This window comes from Artemia sp. Qi Xiang Cuo, chromosome 21 (assembly GCF_049724085.1).
Source record: "Artemia sp. Qi Xiang Cuo chromosome 21, ASM4972408v1, whole genome shotgun sequence".
Taxonomy (NCBI): domain Eukaryota; kingdom Metazoa; phylum Arthropoda; class Branchiopoda; order Anostraca; family Artemiidae; genus Artemia; species Artemia sp. Qi Xiang Cuo.
In genome coordinates, this window is record NC_142814.1 from 12,378,653 (window position 1) to 12,395,907 (window position 17,255).

Here is a 17,255-nt window from a genome sequence, read left to right on the forward strand (position 1 = left end):
GCTTCGCATTACTCTTTAGCGGTCTAGTGAATTAACCCATCAAAAATGGGTTTTTCGTGACTGGTTTCCTTGTAAAGGCTCACATAGTGCCCAAGTACCGTTTAGTTTTACCTATCAAAAATTACGAGTCTGTGAAAATTTGCCTGATTTTTGAAAAAAAGGGGGGGGGGGTGGAACACCCCCTAAAAGTCAAGAAATCTTAATGACAATCATACCATCAGATTCAGCTTATCAGAGAACCATGCTGTAGAAGTTTCAAGCTCCTATATACAAAAATGTGGAATTTTGCATTTTTTGCCAGAAGAAAGATCACGGGTGCGTGTTTATTTGTTTGTTTGTTTGTTTGTTTATTCCAGGGGTGATCGTATTGAAATAACAGCCCCAGAAGATCGAGAGTGGGTGCATTCGAACGGAAATCAAAAGTTCTTGTGTCTTTTTTTAGTGACCAAAAAGATTGGAGGGCAAATATTCCCCCTCCCGCACCCATATTCCCCCCAAAGTTATCTGATCGAAATTTTGAGGCGGTCGTTTTGCTCAGCATATTTGAAAGATCCAATTACTATGTCTTCAGGGTAACATGACCCCTCACAGTCCGTTGAGAGAGGCCTGTAAATTATGAAACTTGCCCATTGTTTGGGTATACTTCCCGCTTGCCCACTGGGATGTATACAGATATTTTTCGGGGGAGGATTTTGTGTTTGGGTTGGGTTTTCATTGGGAGAATGTTCCTTGGGGAAAGAAATTTCCGGGGGGGGGGGGGGTGAATTTTCCTCGGAAAATTTTAGACTGGCGGTACTCACAGAATCCCTATACGAAATTCTTTTTATTTGTCTTGGTTTCTCTTTGCCAGCTCAATCTTGCATATGGACATATTCCGGGGTAATTATCCAGGGGTTATTTTCAGCGTGTTTGGATTTCCATGAAAAAATTTTTAGGGGGGATTTCCGGAGTGATCGAGAAAACGACTAGAAATTAAAGTTTTTCAAATGAAAGTATGCTAAGGAGAATGTTTCAGACTGAATCTTCGGCAAGAAATTTTACGGGGGGGGGGGATTTTCAGCGAGCATGGAATTATCCGGAGGGAATATTACGGTGGGGGTTGTTTATTTGACGCGGGAGGAAATTTCCACTAGAAGTTTCCTGTGAGGGGGGGGGGGGGATTTTTCATGAAGGGTGAGCCAGATTTACCTGCAATATTTGAAAAACGAAGAGAAATTAAATTAATTTTTTTTAACTGAAAGTAAGGAGCAACATTAAAGATCAAAACAGACAGAAATTATTTCGTATATGAAGGGGTTTCCTCTTCCTCAATACCTTGCTCTTTGCCCTAAAGTTTGACTGTTTGTCCCAATTTTTTAAGACTGGTCCCTGAAACACAAGGGCCGGTTAATTAGAATAGGAAGCTTTTTAAAAGTGCTAAAGGTTTTAGCGTAAAGAGCAAGGTATTGAGAAGGGGGGGATCCCCTTCATATGCGGAATAATTTCTGTTTGTTTTGAGTTTTAATATTGCTCTTTGCTTTCAGTTAAAAAACGTGTTTTTTTTATTTAATTCAGCATTAAGAAGGTAATTGCAGAAACGTACTATAATATTAACTTACGGCACGAAACTCCAGCGTGAAAACGTTGTTACGCACGTAATATTATTTTTTTTTATAATAGGAAATATACCGTATCGCAAACTTTGTAGTTTTTAAGATAAGTCAGCTTCGCTATGAATGCTGATTCATTGGCGCTTCGACGGATTTAAACATACAAACGTACGTATTGCGTACGTACGGCGTCATTCGAAGTTAAGTTTATTCAACTTATTTCTGAACTGTACTATTTGTCGTGGAATTGAAATTACGATTCGCTTCGACTCACGCATAGGAAGGAAGTATAACGTTAAAATGTGTTTGTTATAAATAACGTAGAAGACGTAGCAGTTAAGTTGACTTTATTTCTCTACAGAAGAAAATTCAAATCTTGCTTGCGGTGGGCAAATTCGTTTATCAGTTCGTCGTAGTCCAAGATGCTTGCTGTACCTTTTCCAATGGATAACATAGTCAGTCCGCACAATTTATCCTGCGATGTTGTTCGTCGCAGGTATTTTTTTATTATTATTTTTAACTTGGAAAAGGTTTTTTTTCGCACTTGCAACTGTGACAGACACTGTCATCGTAATTTTGAGTGCGACGTTAATGTTGGGAAAAGAGTCTCGAACAGACCAAGCATATTGGAGACATTGCATGGCCATTTTTACGTCATCTTGAATAATGTCACGAAAAATCTTTACACAGGTCAGTCCCATCCAAATTGTGCGTTTCTCCGCTCCGTAAGGGGACGTAAGGACGTAAGGGGACCAAATTCATACAACACTTTAGCAAGTCTTTATCATTCAGTTGTCGTACACTCTGCATATCGTACAGAAATCCAAAGAGTTTGGAGTGGTGTTGCGATTGTTTAAAGCGTTTCTGTTTATACCTCAGTGTAGGAGTGTTAGCATATTGGATACACCAGTGCTTGATCTACTATAAACAGGAAATATCTTGTTGAGAAGGTTTGTTAGGGTCTTTGATAGATCACGAAGTTTTGAAAGTTTGTCCCCCAGCCTCCTTAATATTATCTGTAAATCGCCTGCTGACTGAAACTAGAGACCCGCTGAAGATTGATAGCCCAGAGCATAAGTAGGGGGAGTTTCAAACCGAAATTTGTTTGTTGACTAATCAGTTCATTCTGAGCTTTTAGAGAAAGACAATCCAATGTGACAACTGTTAACTGAGTCTCAGATTCTTAAATGCTTTGCGCCAAATGCTACGCATTGCGGCAGAAATGTTACATTAATAATTTGTATACCAAGGGGCGAGCTTTGCTGGATGATTATTGTTTGTTAAAAGATTGTTCGTAACAAAATAGTTGTTCATTTTCCGGTGTGAAAAAACGATCTAGATAGGTCCTGACTTTAGAAAAATTCGTTTAGGGTTGGAAAAACATTTTTCATATGAATGACGTCACAAATACCTAGACGTCCAATATCCGAGTGGTTTTACTTTCTACAACGAATAAAGTGAAATTGAAGTTGTTTGGAAAGAGTTAAAAAAAAATCGTCTTTATTTTTACCGAACTAAGCTCGGTTCCCTGGTACTTCAGTATTATGGTAGCTTCATATTTCTTCCTAATATAATATCCCAGTACCCGGGGGGAACGGGGGGGAACAATTTTTTTAAATCGTAGAAAATTCATGTTCTTTATAAAGAAATGTGAAAGGCAAGTCTCTACGTTTGGTACCTCAGAGATCTTGATTCCACTGTTTTTCAATTTTGCCTCAAAAACGGGAAAGAAATATAAACCCTAAGAGACTATTCAACTGATAATTTGACTAGTACATAATTAGGCATGTATTGTCTCTAGGTATACTCTTGGTCGCGGAAACCCCAGATAAAATGACGGTACCAACCCCCCTCCCCCTATCAGAATATAGTGGTTGAATTTCCAGGTGGGAAAATTTTACTGGGGTGGTTTTCGGCTGAAGTTCGGTCTATTGCGAGAACAAATTTCTTTGACAAGGTTCTTTTGATTTCCAAATCATTTCTGTGTAATCCTTTCATTTGAAAGCATGTCGTCCGTGGTTGAGGTGGGAGGGTGTCATAAGGAAAGTTTAAAGGGGGGGGTTGTAAAGAGGGAGGCTTTGAATAGATTGGGATAGAGGAGGAGAGTACGTAGCTGTGTTGGCCTCAGGTGGCTTGGTGCTGTGGTGAGTTGTTAGTAGTAGTAGTAGTAGCAGTAGTAATCCTTGCATTGCAATTTCAAGCAATCTGCTTGTAGACTGTATCTTATCCGAACGGTAGAAAAAAAAACCAACTAAACCAACCAATGAATTTATTCGTTTTTCAAGGGTGATAAAAGGGTACCAATTTTTGCGAAGATTCAGACAATGTATAACGCATATTCACGTGTTATCGTTAATAAAGGTAATCTTATCCATTTTGAAACAAACTGATTGAACATGGATAACAAACAATGGATTAAGTAGAAAAATAGGATTTAGGATGGTTGTGTAAGACAATGTTTTCTGTGTTTTTGTACGTGTATGTATATATGTATGTATTTGTATTTATGTATGTGTTTGTATGTGTATGGGTGTGTCTGTTTTCTGAGTCTCTCTGATTTATGCATGTGATTTATCATGTTCTTTAGAAATATGATTTTAGGAATTATTTTTTAATATGCGAATACTTTTATACTCAATTTTTATAGAAATATGCAGCTAAGGAAAATTAAGAGGACGGAGAAGAAAGGATCCGAATCTGTTATGGATGAAAAGTTTTCCCTCTTATTCCAGTCAAAATTTTCAGTTGGAGGGGGAGAGTTGGTTTTTCAGGTAATAAGTTTTTCTTAAGCTAGATTTCTACTATCCTGAAAAAAAAAATTGCTACTTTTGGTAGATTCTAAAAAAATATAGAATAAAATATAAAAAATATAGAAAAAATATAGAAAATATAAAAAATATGCTTTGCTGCCCTGTTGCCATTGCTTTGCTGCCCACTTACCCCTGTTCCCTAAAAAATCACAAATTTGCCATTATAATTGCTTTATCAAAAATGTGAAAAAACTCTTACAAAAATAAAATTATTGGATACCTTGTGACAGTGTCGTGGATGAGGCTGAGGTCCGCAATTGACGGTTCTCCAGTTCAATCCCGCGTGTCGCAAGGAAACTGTTGACATTATAATTGAATTATAATTTTTTCGTTGTGTTTGATTCATTTTCTAATATCTGTTTCTATTTGGCTGAAGATGATTTTTGTTATACAAATAAATCAGAGAAAATTTTTTCCGCCATAACTTCAGTTTTTTTCTTTACATTTGGATGAAGGTCTTTACATTTGAATGAAGGTATTCAGTTTTTTTCTTTACATTTGGATGAAGGTCTTTACATTTGGATGAAGGTATTCAGTTTTTTTCTTTACAATTGGATGAAGGTCTTTACATTTGGATGAAGGTATTCAGTTTTTTTCTTTACATTTGGATGAAGGTACATTTGGATGAAGGCATGAAGGTATCCCAAAAGGTACATAAGCCTTGGTATAAAAAAACCGGAAATTAGGTATTTCCTCATATATTAGGGTTTATTACTCTAATTTGCATACATTTGTTTGCGTATTAGCTGTTATGGAGGATGCCCATTGGATTTCTGTGCAGGCGGGGGAGTGTGCTTAGACCTCAAAATGTGCAATTTTATGTCCAAATTTAATAGCTCTCCGTTTGCCAATAGATAAATATATAAGGGGGTTTGGAGGGGGGGGGGTAAATATCACTGAAATCCCTCTTGCTTCCCGAGAATACATATATGCTGTGTCTGTTATTCGTATTATTGTGGATGATAGCACCCATCTTATTACAGATAATCTTTTTGTGTGTGACATAATAGACTGCCCTCGCATTTTGGTAGGAACAAAAAAAATATTTAAAAATTTACTTTTGTTTGTTTATTTATATTATATATATATATATATATATATATATTTGTTTATATTATTTATCATATATTCTATTTATTTATGTATCTTTATTAATTTATATTATATTTATATGTACAAAAATAGAGGACAAAAATTTATATGAACAAAAATCCCTTAATAACTATTCAAGTAGTTTATCTGTACTTAGTCTGTTAGATCTGTTAATTTCTTCAAGATCTGTTAATTTTTATTAAAATAAAGTAGAGGTTGCAGTTAATGAATGAAAATAATTAGTAAATTGTTAATCAATTCATAAAATAATAGTGAATTAGAAAATTATTAAATAATAATAATAAAGTACTTAAATAATAATAATTATTTAAGTTGAAATGATTACTAATAATTAAATAATGAAATATTTAAATAATAATGTAATGGAGAATTCTCCTCATAGACAATTGTTTAGTTTGGTAAAAAAAAAAAAAAATTTCTGATAGATCATGTCTACCCTTTTCAAGATCATTTTTTTCTATTTTACCCCCCAGCATAATATTTATGTTTGAACCTGTTGTAACTTTTACACCATCTGAGAATATTTTTCTATTTTACTTACACCATTTTTTTTCTATTTTACCTTCCAGCATAATAATTCTGTTTGAACCTCTTTTAACTATTTACAATCTGAGAATATGGTTAATGAGGGACTTTTTATCGCTTTTTCTCATAAAGTAATTTGTGTCGCTTTGATAAGTCAAAAAACGTGACCAATAGCAAAATAGAAATAAAGCTGAATTTTAAAATACGACAAACGTTGTTTCAAATGCAGGCATTTTGAAGCAGAAAAAAATTTTTTTGTAGGAGCCAATTTTAAAAATAAAATTATAATTATAAATTAAACTTGAAATTAAAAATAATAATAATTTTTTCTAGTAAGAAATAAGTATGCTGGACGTAATCATCTGAAGGAAGATAAAATTCTTCTCTTAAAGTATTTAACCCAATTGTATGTGAAGTTCACATTATTTCAATCAGGAACTTTTCCTAAACTCAGTAAGCGGAAATTCTCCTCTAAGCGGTCACAAACCCTGTGTTGTGCACTACAGTTAACACTTTATTGACCTCACAAATGCCATGTGAGTCAGCTTATATAATCATTTGTCACCTGTGCTACAAATTTTATCTGGCTACTAAAATATATTTATATATTTTTGACGTAACACCTTTAATTAGATGTTGTTTTCTTAGACCACACTGCCTTTCTATGACGAACAAATAAGCTTTCAAACGGGGATAAATCCATTTATTTAGACAGTGAAAAAAAGGTGCAAAAGCCCAAATATTTCGATCATATATCCATCGAGAGTCTTCAGTAGAAATACTAAAATAATAAAATTGAAACTAACATATTTATACACAACAAAATATTTTAGTATTTCTACTGAAGATAGTCGCTGGATGTGATCGAAATATCTGGACTTTGTGTCTTTTTTTTTCACTGTCTAAATAAATGGATTTATCCCCGTTTGAAAGCTTATTTGTTCGTTATATTTATATAATGTGATATATAATATCTTAGTATAAAATTAATTATTATTATATGATATTATATAATTATTACATGACAGAATATTATATTATATAATATAATGTTATATGATTTATTATTAATATAAATATATAACATATATAATATAATACATTTATTTCCTACTCATCCTCAAATCTTAAAAATAATCTCACTGTTAAACGTAAATAATAATAGTAATAATTTATTTTAAACCCGTTAATAAACCCAAGAGAAAAGCAGAGTACGAAGAAAAAAGACAAAACAAAGCAAAAACGAAACTCTACAAATGAGGGAAATGGTGGATGAGCCCGTTATGGTGCCTGAGGTTGCCAGGAGAAAATAGCTTGGGTAGCTTGTAGGAGTGGCAACTTGCACTAGTGTCGACAAAAAAAAAAAAAAAAAAAACTGCCAACGCCATCCAGTGTCTGGCCACACTTGGCCTTTTTCCAGTATAATAATAAGAATAATTAATTTAATTAGTATAATTGGTAAAATTAGGATAGTAATAAGTGTTTGATATCAGTTCTTGGTAAAAAAAAAAAAAAAAAACCATTACGAAGATTGAAAAAAATGTCAAATGTCGTTTTTATTTTTTCCAAGAAAACACTGCCTTTTGACGAAACACGGCATAGAATAGGCATTATGGTCTTGGGAAAATACCAACATTATAATATGGGAATGACAGACCAACTAAAGATTCATTTACAATTAGAAGAATAGAAGATAAATTCAGCAACTATGAGTTCAGCAACATTTCATTTTAATTAGAAGAAAAGAAGATTGTACCACCTTAATTAAAAATTCAACGCAATATTAAAAAAGTCAAGACAATTAATGAACCCTCTAAGTCAATGGACTGGAAACTTGGCGTGACTCGGATTTTGTTAGTATTTTGTTTATAAACATAGTTTGTTATAATTTCAATATTTTAGTTACTCTACTGATGATGATAGCTATGTCATCGAAATATCTAGAGCTTTTGTATATATTTGCTTCACTGTCCAATTAAAGGACCTTTCCCTATTTTGAACTCTTGTTTGATTCGCCAAATGTAGCCAAACGCTAGATGGCATTGACAGTTTTTTTTTGTCGACACTAGCGCCGGTTTCCACTCTTGTAAGTTAATCATACTCTAACGCAAAGTATCTCGACCCTATTTATCCAATTAAATGGGCTATGATGATGAATAAGTTTTCAGTTCCGAATGCGCGAAGGCAAGTGAAGAAGGAACTTAAATCGAAATTAAGGCGAGCGCAGGCGCCTAACGTCCTAGGATTTTAGCAGACTAAAAACACCAACAGGAAAAAACACAGCATGATTACTGCGATCACGCTAAAACTAAAACTGTGGCCCCTAGGCAGTATTTTAAAAATTGCGTTGGGCCAGACAGTTGGTCAGCTAGGCCTTTTATCTATTGGATTTTCATAAATAACCGATATTTCAGCATTTATTTTTTTCAGTGTTTTATTAAGCGTTTATTCATAATTTTATTCAGAATTTTGTAAGCTGATCGTTCCTACAAAATACAAAACAATTATAATGCAAAAAACGACAAAAAATTATAGCACAAAGGGAACAAACACAATTTCAAAACAAAAGGGAAAAAATAATATAAATGACACGAATTGTAATATTAGAAAACCTCTTCAAATGCCTTATATAGTGTTATATAGAGAACGACTACTTCGATTGATAAAAGATATGATCTAATAATGAAATTTGGAAAAGCGATATTAGCAAACCAGAAATACCTATTTTTCCTTTCACCTTCGGCACAAATCAGAAGACTTACCGGGAATCAGAATAAACTGCAACCCTTCAGGCGCCATTGTAACATATTTGCACTCCTTTGTGCTCCCCCCTTTTTTTTAAGCGCATTGAATGAGCGACCTTTTTTGGTTTTTTCTTTGTAATTGTAAAAGGAGCGGAATTCAGCACCTATTTTGATTGCCACCATAGCTATTTAAAACAATTTTTGTTAAGGTGTGGACATTATCACTGCCGGTCGTTGTTATTGTTCATGGGAATCAAGAACCACACGCATGGGCCACTGTCACTTGGGATAATGCATTTGCAGAACCGGGCCGAATACCCTTTGTCGTGCCTGATAGGGTTCCATGGGGACAAGTTTCCGAAACCCTGTCTACCAAGTTTAAAGCTGCCACGGGGCGAGGACTCACATCTGGGAACTTGAAGTACCTCGGTAGCAAAGCCTTCAGGTCAGTATTTTCTTCTCCTTATCAGTTAGCTACGCGAACTTCCAAAAGAAAAAGCTTTTGGCTTCATAATCCAGTTTTATCTCAGTTTTTGTTTTTTTTGGGGGGGGGGGTTAAGGGGGCATCCTATTGATACACATTTGACCAGTTATATAATTGCTAATTTAACGCAATTTCTTTTATTTTGTGAGAGACTCAACTTTGGCCCCTAATCGTTTTTGGCCGTGAAGTCTGTGAAGAAATAGGTCTAGTGAGGGCCCGGGTGAAGGTAAAGAACGTCACTGTATGTTAGTTCTCTATATGGCTGACAATCTTTTGTTGCAAGGGAAGCAATGGTGGCCACACAGCTTCCCACCTGACAACTCCCCATCACACAATTTCCCACTTCCCCAAAGCTCATTCTATGTGTATCTGAAGGCTCAGTGTGAGTTAGGATATTTCGGCATTAAAATGAACTCTTTGAGGCGTCTCAAACACACAACCCACCCACCCAACCCACCCTGTGAAGGTTCAAATGAAGGTAAATAACGTCAGTGTATGAACGTGCTAGTTCTTTAGTTCTTTAGTTCACATTCAAGTTTTATTCCAGTTTTTTTTTAGGGGGGGGGGGTCCTATTGAAACACATGTTACCAGTCATTATTTTAAATTGCTGATTTTGTGCAATTCTTCTTATTTTGGGAGAGACACAACTTTAATCCCCAACCGTTTATGGCCTTGGAAGTCTGAGAAGAAATGGGTCTAGTGAAGGTTCAAATGAAGGTAAAGAACGTCAGTGTATGAACGTGCTAGTTCTTTAGTGGGCGAATACTCTTTCTTCTGTTATAAGGGAAGTAATGGTGATCACACAGCTCCCCAACTGACAGCTTCCCATTAAAAAACTACGCACCCAAATGACTCCCAGCCAAACCCTAACTACCGGCTAGCCTGGTAGTTTTTATTTGTTAAACATTTAAAAAAAATGTTGGACCAACTTTATTTATTTCGTGTAGATTTCAAAAATAAAAATTTTTTTAAAGGTTTTGGAATATGCAATTTTTAACTTGCTGCTGATTATTGGCTTTTCGTATTGCCTTTAAAATAGTAGAAGCTCTGAAATGGCTTTTGGCTGATGTAGATGAAATATTCGAACTTATTTCAAATATGTTGTAGTTATAAAGTAGGCAAAAGTTTTAAATTATACTCTCATTAAACTAATGATGTAATGTTTTTGACAAATTAGTTGTAAAAATTTTAGTACACATTTTAGGACACCATTTAGTAGAAGACACTGAGGGGGGGGGGGGAACGGGAAACGTGACAATGAATCGTTTAACGTTTGACTTTACGTTTGACATATTAAACATTATTATAATATTTTTTTAATTTGGTGTTACAAATTTTTGTTCAATAAAGCTAAAGTTTTTATTTTCCATTATTGATTTTGTTTCCCAAACTGGAAAAATCAAGTGGAATTAGTGCTGAAATTATTGAAATTAGTGCTAATATTTGAAATAATATTATATATAATGTGTAACTGAAGTATACAAATCAATGAAATTGATCTGTGTCTAATTTAAAAAGCTGAAGAGACAAGTTTGCTAACTGAAAACACCTGAGGGAATGATCGGTAAACGTAGATGGAAAAAAGAAACGGTGCCAGCTATGCAACTAGCGATAAAAAAAACCACGTACTTATCGTAGCTTTTTTTTTTTTTTTTTTTTTTTTTTTTTTTTTTTTTTTTTGAATATGTTTGCTTTCTTAATTTTTTAATATATAGGCTTTATTTTAAAGTTTATTTAACATAAAAAAGAATAGAGAACTAAACTCTTAGAAACAACTTTATAAAAACGAAACCAATAATGAACTTCTAATTTAGAAGAAATAAAGAAATAATTTAGAAGAAATCTTCAAAATGAACATGAATTCAGAGGCGTAATTTGCAATGGGGCAGAGGAAGGGGGAAACTGCCCCCCCCATACCAAATTCCCCCCCCCCCCAAACCTCAGTTTGCCTGTTACTTTTTCCGTTGGCTCTCTCTGTGTAGTTGTAGGTTAAAAAATTTCAGAAAATGGAACTTTCAGATGGTTCCAAAGAAAACCCTGTCTAGAAGTTTTTGCACCTGTTACAATATTCCGAAATTAATTTTATACGTTTTCTAGACTTCCATTTTTCCAAAAAAAAAAAATAATGCTCCGGTGTTTCCGCCCCTTGTGTTTCTTGGGCTTTTTTCTCTTTTTTTCTTTTTTTTTCTTTTTTTTAATACCGGGAAGTGAAATATATAGATTCAGCTCTTAAATTTAGAATTAAATCTTTTTTCCGCCACTCTGGTAACTGAACTGAACCTGTGAATGCTTTCTTGTACAATTATTACCTATGATAAGTTCCTGTTACATTTGATCCAAAATCCTTCTAAATTATTAATATCAATGGAATCTTGTCTTCCTCCCTCTTTCCTTATGCAGAAGATTGTGTTAGTTATTACTTTCTGGTTTGAATGCACTATTTCCACTTCATGGAACATCATAATAGTATTAAATTTCCTTGTATCTCACATTACAAGAGTTTCTAAGAAGTATTTTTGTACATTTTTTAATCAGTTGATTGTTTTATATTGAAGAATTGTTAAGTGAAAACTTGGTACAATGAAAGTAATATCTGATATTCTCTTTCTGTATGTTTTCATTTATTAGCCCTTGGTGGCCTTTAAGTCATTGGATTGCTCTGTTGCGCAAAAGGTCAAACTGAATTGACCACTGATGACGAAACTTAAAAAAAACGGACTTAAGGTCACTAAATTTTGCAGAAGACAAATGTTTCAAAACTCATGTATGTATTTCAATGCCCGGTGAAATTTGCGGCCAAGTAACACTAAAAAGAACACAAAACACAGAAACACAAAGAAACACAGAAAAAAATGTGATGCATAGTTGTATGAAGATGTCCTCATTAAGGAAAAAAGTGTAAAAAAAATTAGCAAGGTGACAAAAAAAAAAGAAAAAAAAGAAACGATTGAAACAAATACCTAGGTACTATACTGAACTTGAATCGAAAATTTTATATTCAAATTCGACAGAAACACAAAAACGACATGAGCAAAAAGAGTAAGACTAAATGATACATACATTTTAGACTAAAAACTATTTTAGGCTAAAAAAACTGGTTTATAAAATAATCAAGATTTGATGGCAAGCTAAAGAACGGCTGAATACAACACTTCTGTCGATCTGTCGATCCTTTTCTTTAATCCGATCTTTCATCCCCGAGTTCTATGACTCGGGGAAACGATTGAAACAAATACCTAGGTAATATTTTGAACTGGCATCGAAAATTTTATATTCTTTTTCGACAGAAAAACAAAAAAGAAAGGAGCAAAAAGAGTAAGCCTAAAAGAGTAATACTTATTAGCCTAAAAAGTATTTTAGGCTAAAAAAACTTTTTTATACACACATACAGATTTGCTTTAAATCTAAATAAAATCTGTATAAAACAATACTGTATATAGGTCGTGACTTTTTTTTTAATCATATCTGTAAAAACAGAGTTATATGACTCGGGGATACGATTTACACAAATACCTAGGTAATATTTTGAACTGGCCTCGAAAATTTTATATTCTTTTTATACAGAAAAACAAAAAAGAAAGGAGCAAAAAGAGTAAGCCTAAAAGAGTAATAATTTTTAGCCTAAAAAGGATTTTAGGCTAAAAAAACTGGTTTATAAAATCATCCAGATTTGCTGGCAAGCTAAAGAAAAGCTGAATAACACACTTCTCTCGATCTGTCGATACTTTTTTTTAATCCTATCTGTCATCCCCGATGTCTATGACCCTGTGAACCGATTGAAACAAATACCTAGTTAATATTTTGAACTGGCATCGAAAATTTTATATTCTATTTATACAGAAAATCAAAAAAGAAAGGAGCTCAAAGAGTCAGACTAAAAGAGTAATACTTTTTAGCCTAAAAAGGATTTTAGGCTAAAAAAACTGGTTTATAAAATCATCCAGATTTGCTGGCAAGCTAAAGAAAAGCTGAATAAAACACTTCTGTCGATCTGGCGATCCTTTTTTTTAATACGATCTTTCATCCCCGAGTTCTATGACTCGGGGAAACGATTGAAACAAATACTTAGCTAATAATTTGAACTGGCATCGAAAATTTTATATTCTTTTTCGACAGAAAAACAAAAAGAAAGGAGCAAAAAGAGTAAGCCTAAAAGAGTAATAATTTTTAGCCTAAAAAGGATTTTAGGCTAAAAAAAACTGGTTTATAAAATCATCCAGATTTGCTGGCAAGCTAAAGAAAAGCTGAATAAAACACTTCTGTCGATCTGGCGATCCTTTTTTTAATCCGATCTTTCATCCCCGAGTTCTATGACTCGGGGAAACGATTGAAACAAATACTTAGGTAATAATTTGAACTGGCATCGAAAATTTTATATTCTTTTTCGACAGAAAAACAAAAAAAGAAAGGAGCAAAAAGAGTAAGCCTAAAAGAGTAATAATTTTTAGCCTAAAAAGGATTTTAGGCTAAAAAAACTGGTTTATAAAATCATCCAGATTTGCTGGCAAGCTAAAGAAAAGCTGAATAAAACACTTCTGTCGATCTGTCGATCCTTTTTTTAATCCGATCTTTCATCCCCGAGATCTAGGACTCGGTTACCCGATTGAAACACATACCTCTTTACTATTCTGAACTTTAATCGAAAATTTTATATTAAAATTCGAAAGAAACACAAACAAGACAGTAGCAAAAAGAGTAAGACTCCCATATACCTAAATTATAGACTAAAAAGTATATTAGGCTAAATAAACTGGTTTATAACATAATCAAGATTTGATGGCAAGCTAAAGAACAGCTGACTAAAACAGGTCTGTCGATCTGTCGATCCTTTTTTTAATCCGATCTTTCATCCCCGAGTTCTATGACTCGGGGAAACGATTGAAACAAATACTTAGGTAATAATTTGAACTGGCATCGAAAATTTTATATTCCTTTTCGACAGAAAAACAAAAAAGAAAGGAGCAAAAAGAGTAAGCCTAAAAGAGTAATAATTTTTAGCCTAAAAAGGATTTTAGGCTAAAAAAACTGGTTTATAAAATCATCCAGATTTGCTGGCAAGCTAAAGAAAAGCTGAATAAAACACTTCTGTCGATCTGTCGATCCTTTTTTTAATCCGATCTTTCATCCCCGAGTTCTATGACTCGGGGAAACGATTGAAACAAATACTTAGGTAATAATTTGAACTGGCATCGAAAATTTTATATTCTTTTTCGACAGAAAAACAAAAAAGAAAGGAGCAAAAAGAGTAAGCCTAAAAGAGTAATACTTTTTAGCCTAAAAAGGATTTTAGGCTAAAAAAACTGGTTTATAAAATCATCCAGATTTGCTGGCAAGCTAAAGAAAAGCTGAATAAAACACTTCTGTCGATCTGGCGATCCTTTTTTTAATCCGATCTTTCATCCCCGAGTTCTATGACTCGGGGAAACGATTGAAACAAATACTTAGGTAATAATTTGAACTGGCATCGAAAATTTTATATTCTTTTTCGACAGAAAAACAAAAAAGAAAGGAGCAAAAAGAGTAAGCCTAAAAGAGTAATACTTTTTAGCCTAAAAAGGATTTTAGGCTAAAAAAACTGGTTTATAAAATCATCCAGATTTGCTGGCAAGCTAAAGAAAAGCTGAATAAAACACTTCTGTCGATCTGGCGATCCTTTTTTTTAATCCGATCTTTCATCCCCGAGTTCTATGACTCGGGGAAACGATTGAAACAAATACCTAGCTAATATTTGGAACTGGCATCGAAAATTTTATATTCCTTTTCGACAGAAAAACAAAAAAGAAAGGAGCAAAAAGAGTAAGCCTAAAAGAGTAATACTTTTTAGCCTAAAAAGAATTTTAGGCTAAAAAAACTGGTTTATAAAATCATCCAGATTTGCTGGCAAGCTAAAGAAAAGCTGAATAAAACACTTCTGTCGATCTGTCGATCCTTTTTTTAATCCGATCTTTCATCCCCGAGTTCTATGACTCGGGGAAACGATTGAAACAAATACTTAGGTAATAATTTGAACTGGCATCGAAAATTTTATATTCTTTTTCGACAGAAAAACAAAAAAGAAAGGAGCAAAAAGAGTAAGCCTAAAAGAGTAATAATTTTTAGCCTAAAAAGGATTTTAGGCTAAAAAAACTGGTTTATAAAATCATCCAGATTTGCTGGCAAGCTAAAGAAAAGCTGAATAAAACACTTCTGTCGATCTGGCGATCCTTTTTTTTAATCCGATCTTTCAACCCCGAGTTCTATGACTCGGGGAAACGATTGAAACAAATACTTAGGTAATATTTTGAACTGGCATCGAAAATTTTATATTCTTTTTCGACAGAAAAACAAAAAAGAAAGGAGCAAAAAGAGTAAGCCTAAAAGAGTAATACTTTTTAGCCTAAAAAGTATTTTAGGCTATAAAAACTGGTTTATAAAATCATCCAGATTTGCTGGCAAGCTAAAGAAAAGCTGAATAAAACACTTCTGTCGATCTGTCGATCCTTTTTTTTAATCCGATCTTTCATCCCCGAGTTCTATGACTCGGGGAAACGATTGAAACAAATACCTAGCTAATAATTTGAACTGGCATCGAAAATTTTATATTCTTTTTCGACAGAAAAACAAAAAAAGAAAGGAGCAAAAAGAGTAAGACTAAAAGAGTAATACTTTTTAGCCTAAAAAGTATTTTAGGCTAAAAAATCTGGATGATACAATCATCCAGAGTTGCTTGCAAGCTAAATAAAAGCTGTCTAAAAAACTTCTGTCGATATGGCGCGACTTTTTTTAATCAGATCTTTCATCCCCGCGTTCTATGACTCGGGGAAACGATTGAAACAAATACCTAGGTAATAATTTGAACTGGCATCGAAAATTTTATATTCTTTTTTCGACAGAAAAACAAAAAAGAAAGGAGCAAAAAGAGTAAGCCTAAAAGAGTAATACTTTTTAGCCTAAAAAGGATTTTAGGCTAAAAAAACTGGTTTATAAAATCATCCAGATTTGCTGGCAAGCTAAAGAAAAGCTGAATAAAACACTTCTGTCGATCTGGAGATCCTTTTTTTTAATCCGATCTTTCATCCCCGAGTTCTATGACTCGGGGAAACGATTGAAACAAATACTTAGGTAATAATTTGAACTGGCATCGAAAATTTTATATTCTTTTTCGACAGAAAAACAAAAAAGAAAGGAGCAAAAAGAGTAAGCCTAAAAGAGTAATACTTTTTAGCCTAAAAAGGATTTTAGGCTAAAAAAACTGGTTTATAAAATCATCCAGATTTGCTGTCAAGCTAAAGAAAAGCTTAATAAAACACTTCTGTCGATCTGGCGATCATTTTTTTTAATCCGATCTTTCATCCCCGAGTTCTATGACTCGGGGAAACGATTGATACAAATACTTAGCTAATAATTTGAACTGGCATCGAAAATTTTATATTCTTTTTCGACAGAAAAACAAAAAGAAAGGAGCAAAAAGAGTAAGCCTAAAAGAGTAATAATTTTTAGCCTAAAAAGGATTTTAGGCTAAAAAAACTGGTTTATAAAATCATCCAGATTTGCTGGCAAGCTAAAGAAAAGCTGAATAAAACACTTCTGTCGATCTGGCGATCCTTTTTTTAATCCGATATTTCATCCCCGAGTTCTATGACTCGGGGAAACGATTGAAACAAATACTTAGGTAATAATTTGAACTGGCATCGAAAATTTTATATTCTTTTTCGACAGAAAAACAAAAAAGAAAGGAGCAAAAAGAGTAAGCCTAAAAGAGTAATAATTTTTAGCCTAAAAAGGATTTTAGGCTAAAAAAACTGGTTTATAAAATCATCCAGATTTGCTGGCAAGCTAAAGAAAAGCTGAATAAAACACTTCTGTCGATCTGGCGATCCTTTTTTTAATCCGATCTTTCATCCCCGAGTTCTATGACTCGGGGAAACGATTGAAACAAATACTTAGGTAATAATTTGAACTGGCATCGAAAATTTTATATTCTTTTTCGACAGAAAAACAAAAAAGAAA

The 17,255-nt window shown here is 33.5% G+C and overlaps 1 protein-coding gene across 2 annotated transcripts in view; it reads left to right on the plus strand.

The window, feature by feature from the left end:
- The window catches only part of Stat92E (Signal transducer and transcription activator Stat92E), a 176,938-nt gene that overhangs the window by 117,922 nt on the left and 41,761 nt on the right, over window positions 1-17,255 (plus strand). For both annotated transcript variants that reach the window (XM_089106763.1, XM_089106762.1), the window contains exons 11-12: window positions 4,237-4,360; window positions 8,991-9,226. In XM_089106763.1, coding sequence (XP_088962889.1) covers window positions 4,237-4,360; window positions 8,991-9,226 — 360 coding nt within the window. The remainder of the gene's footprint in view (window positions 1-4,236; window positions 4,361-8,990; window positions 9,227-17,255) is intronic.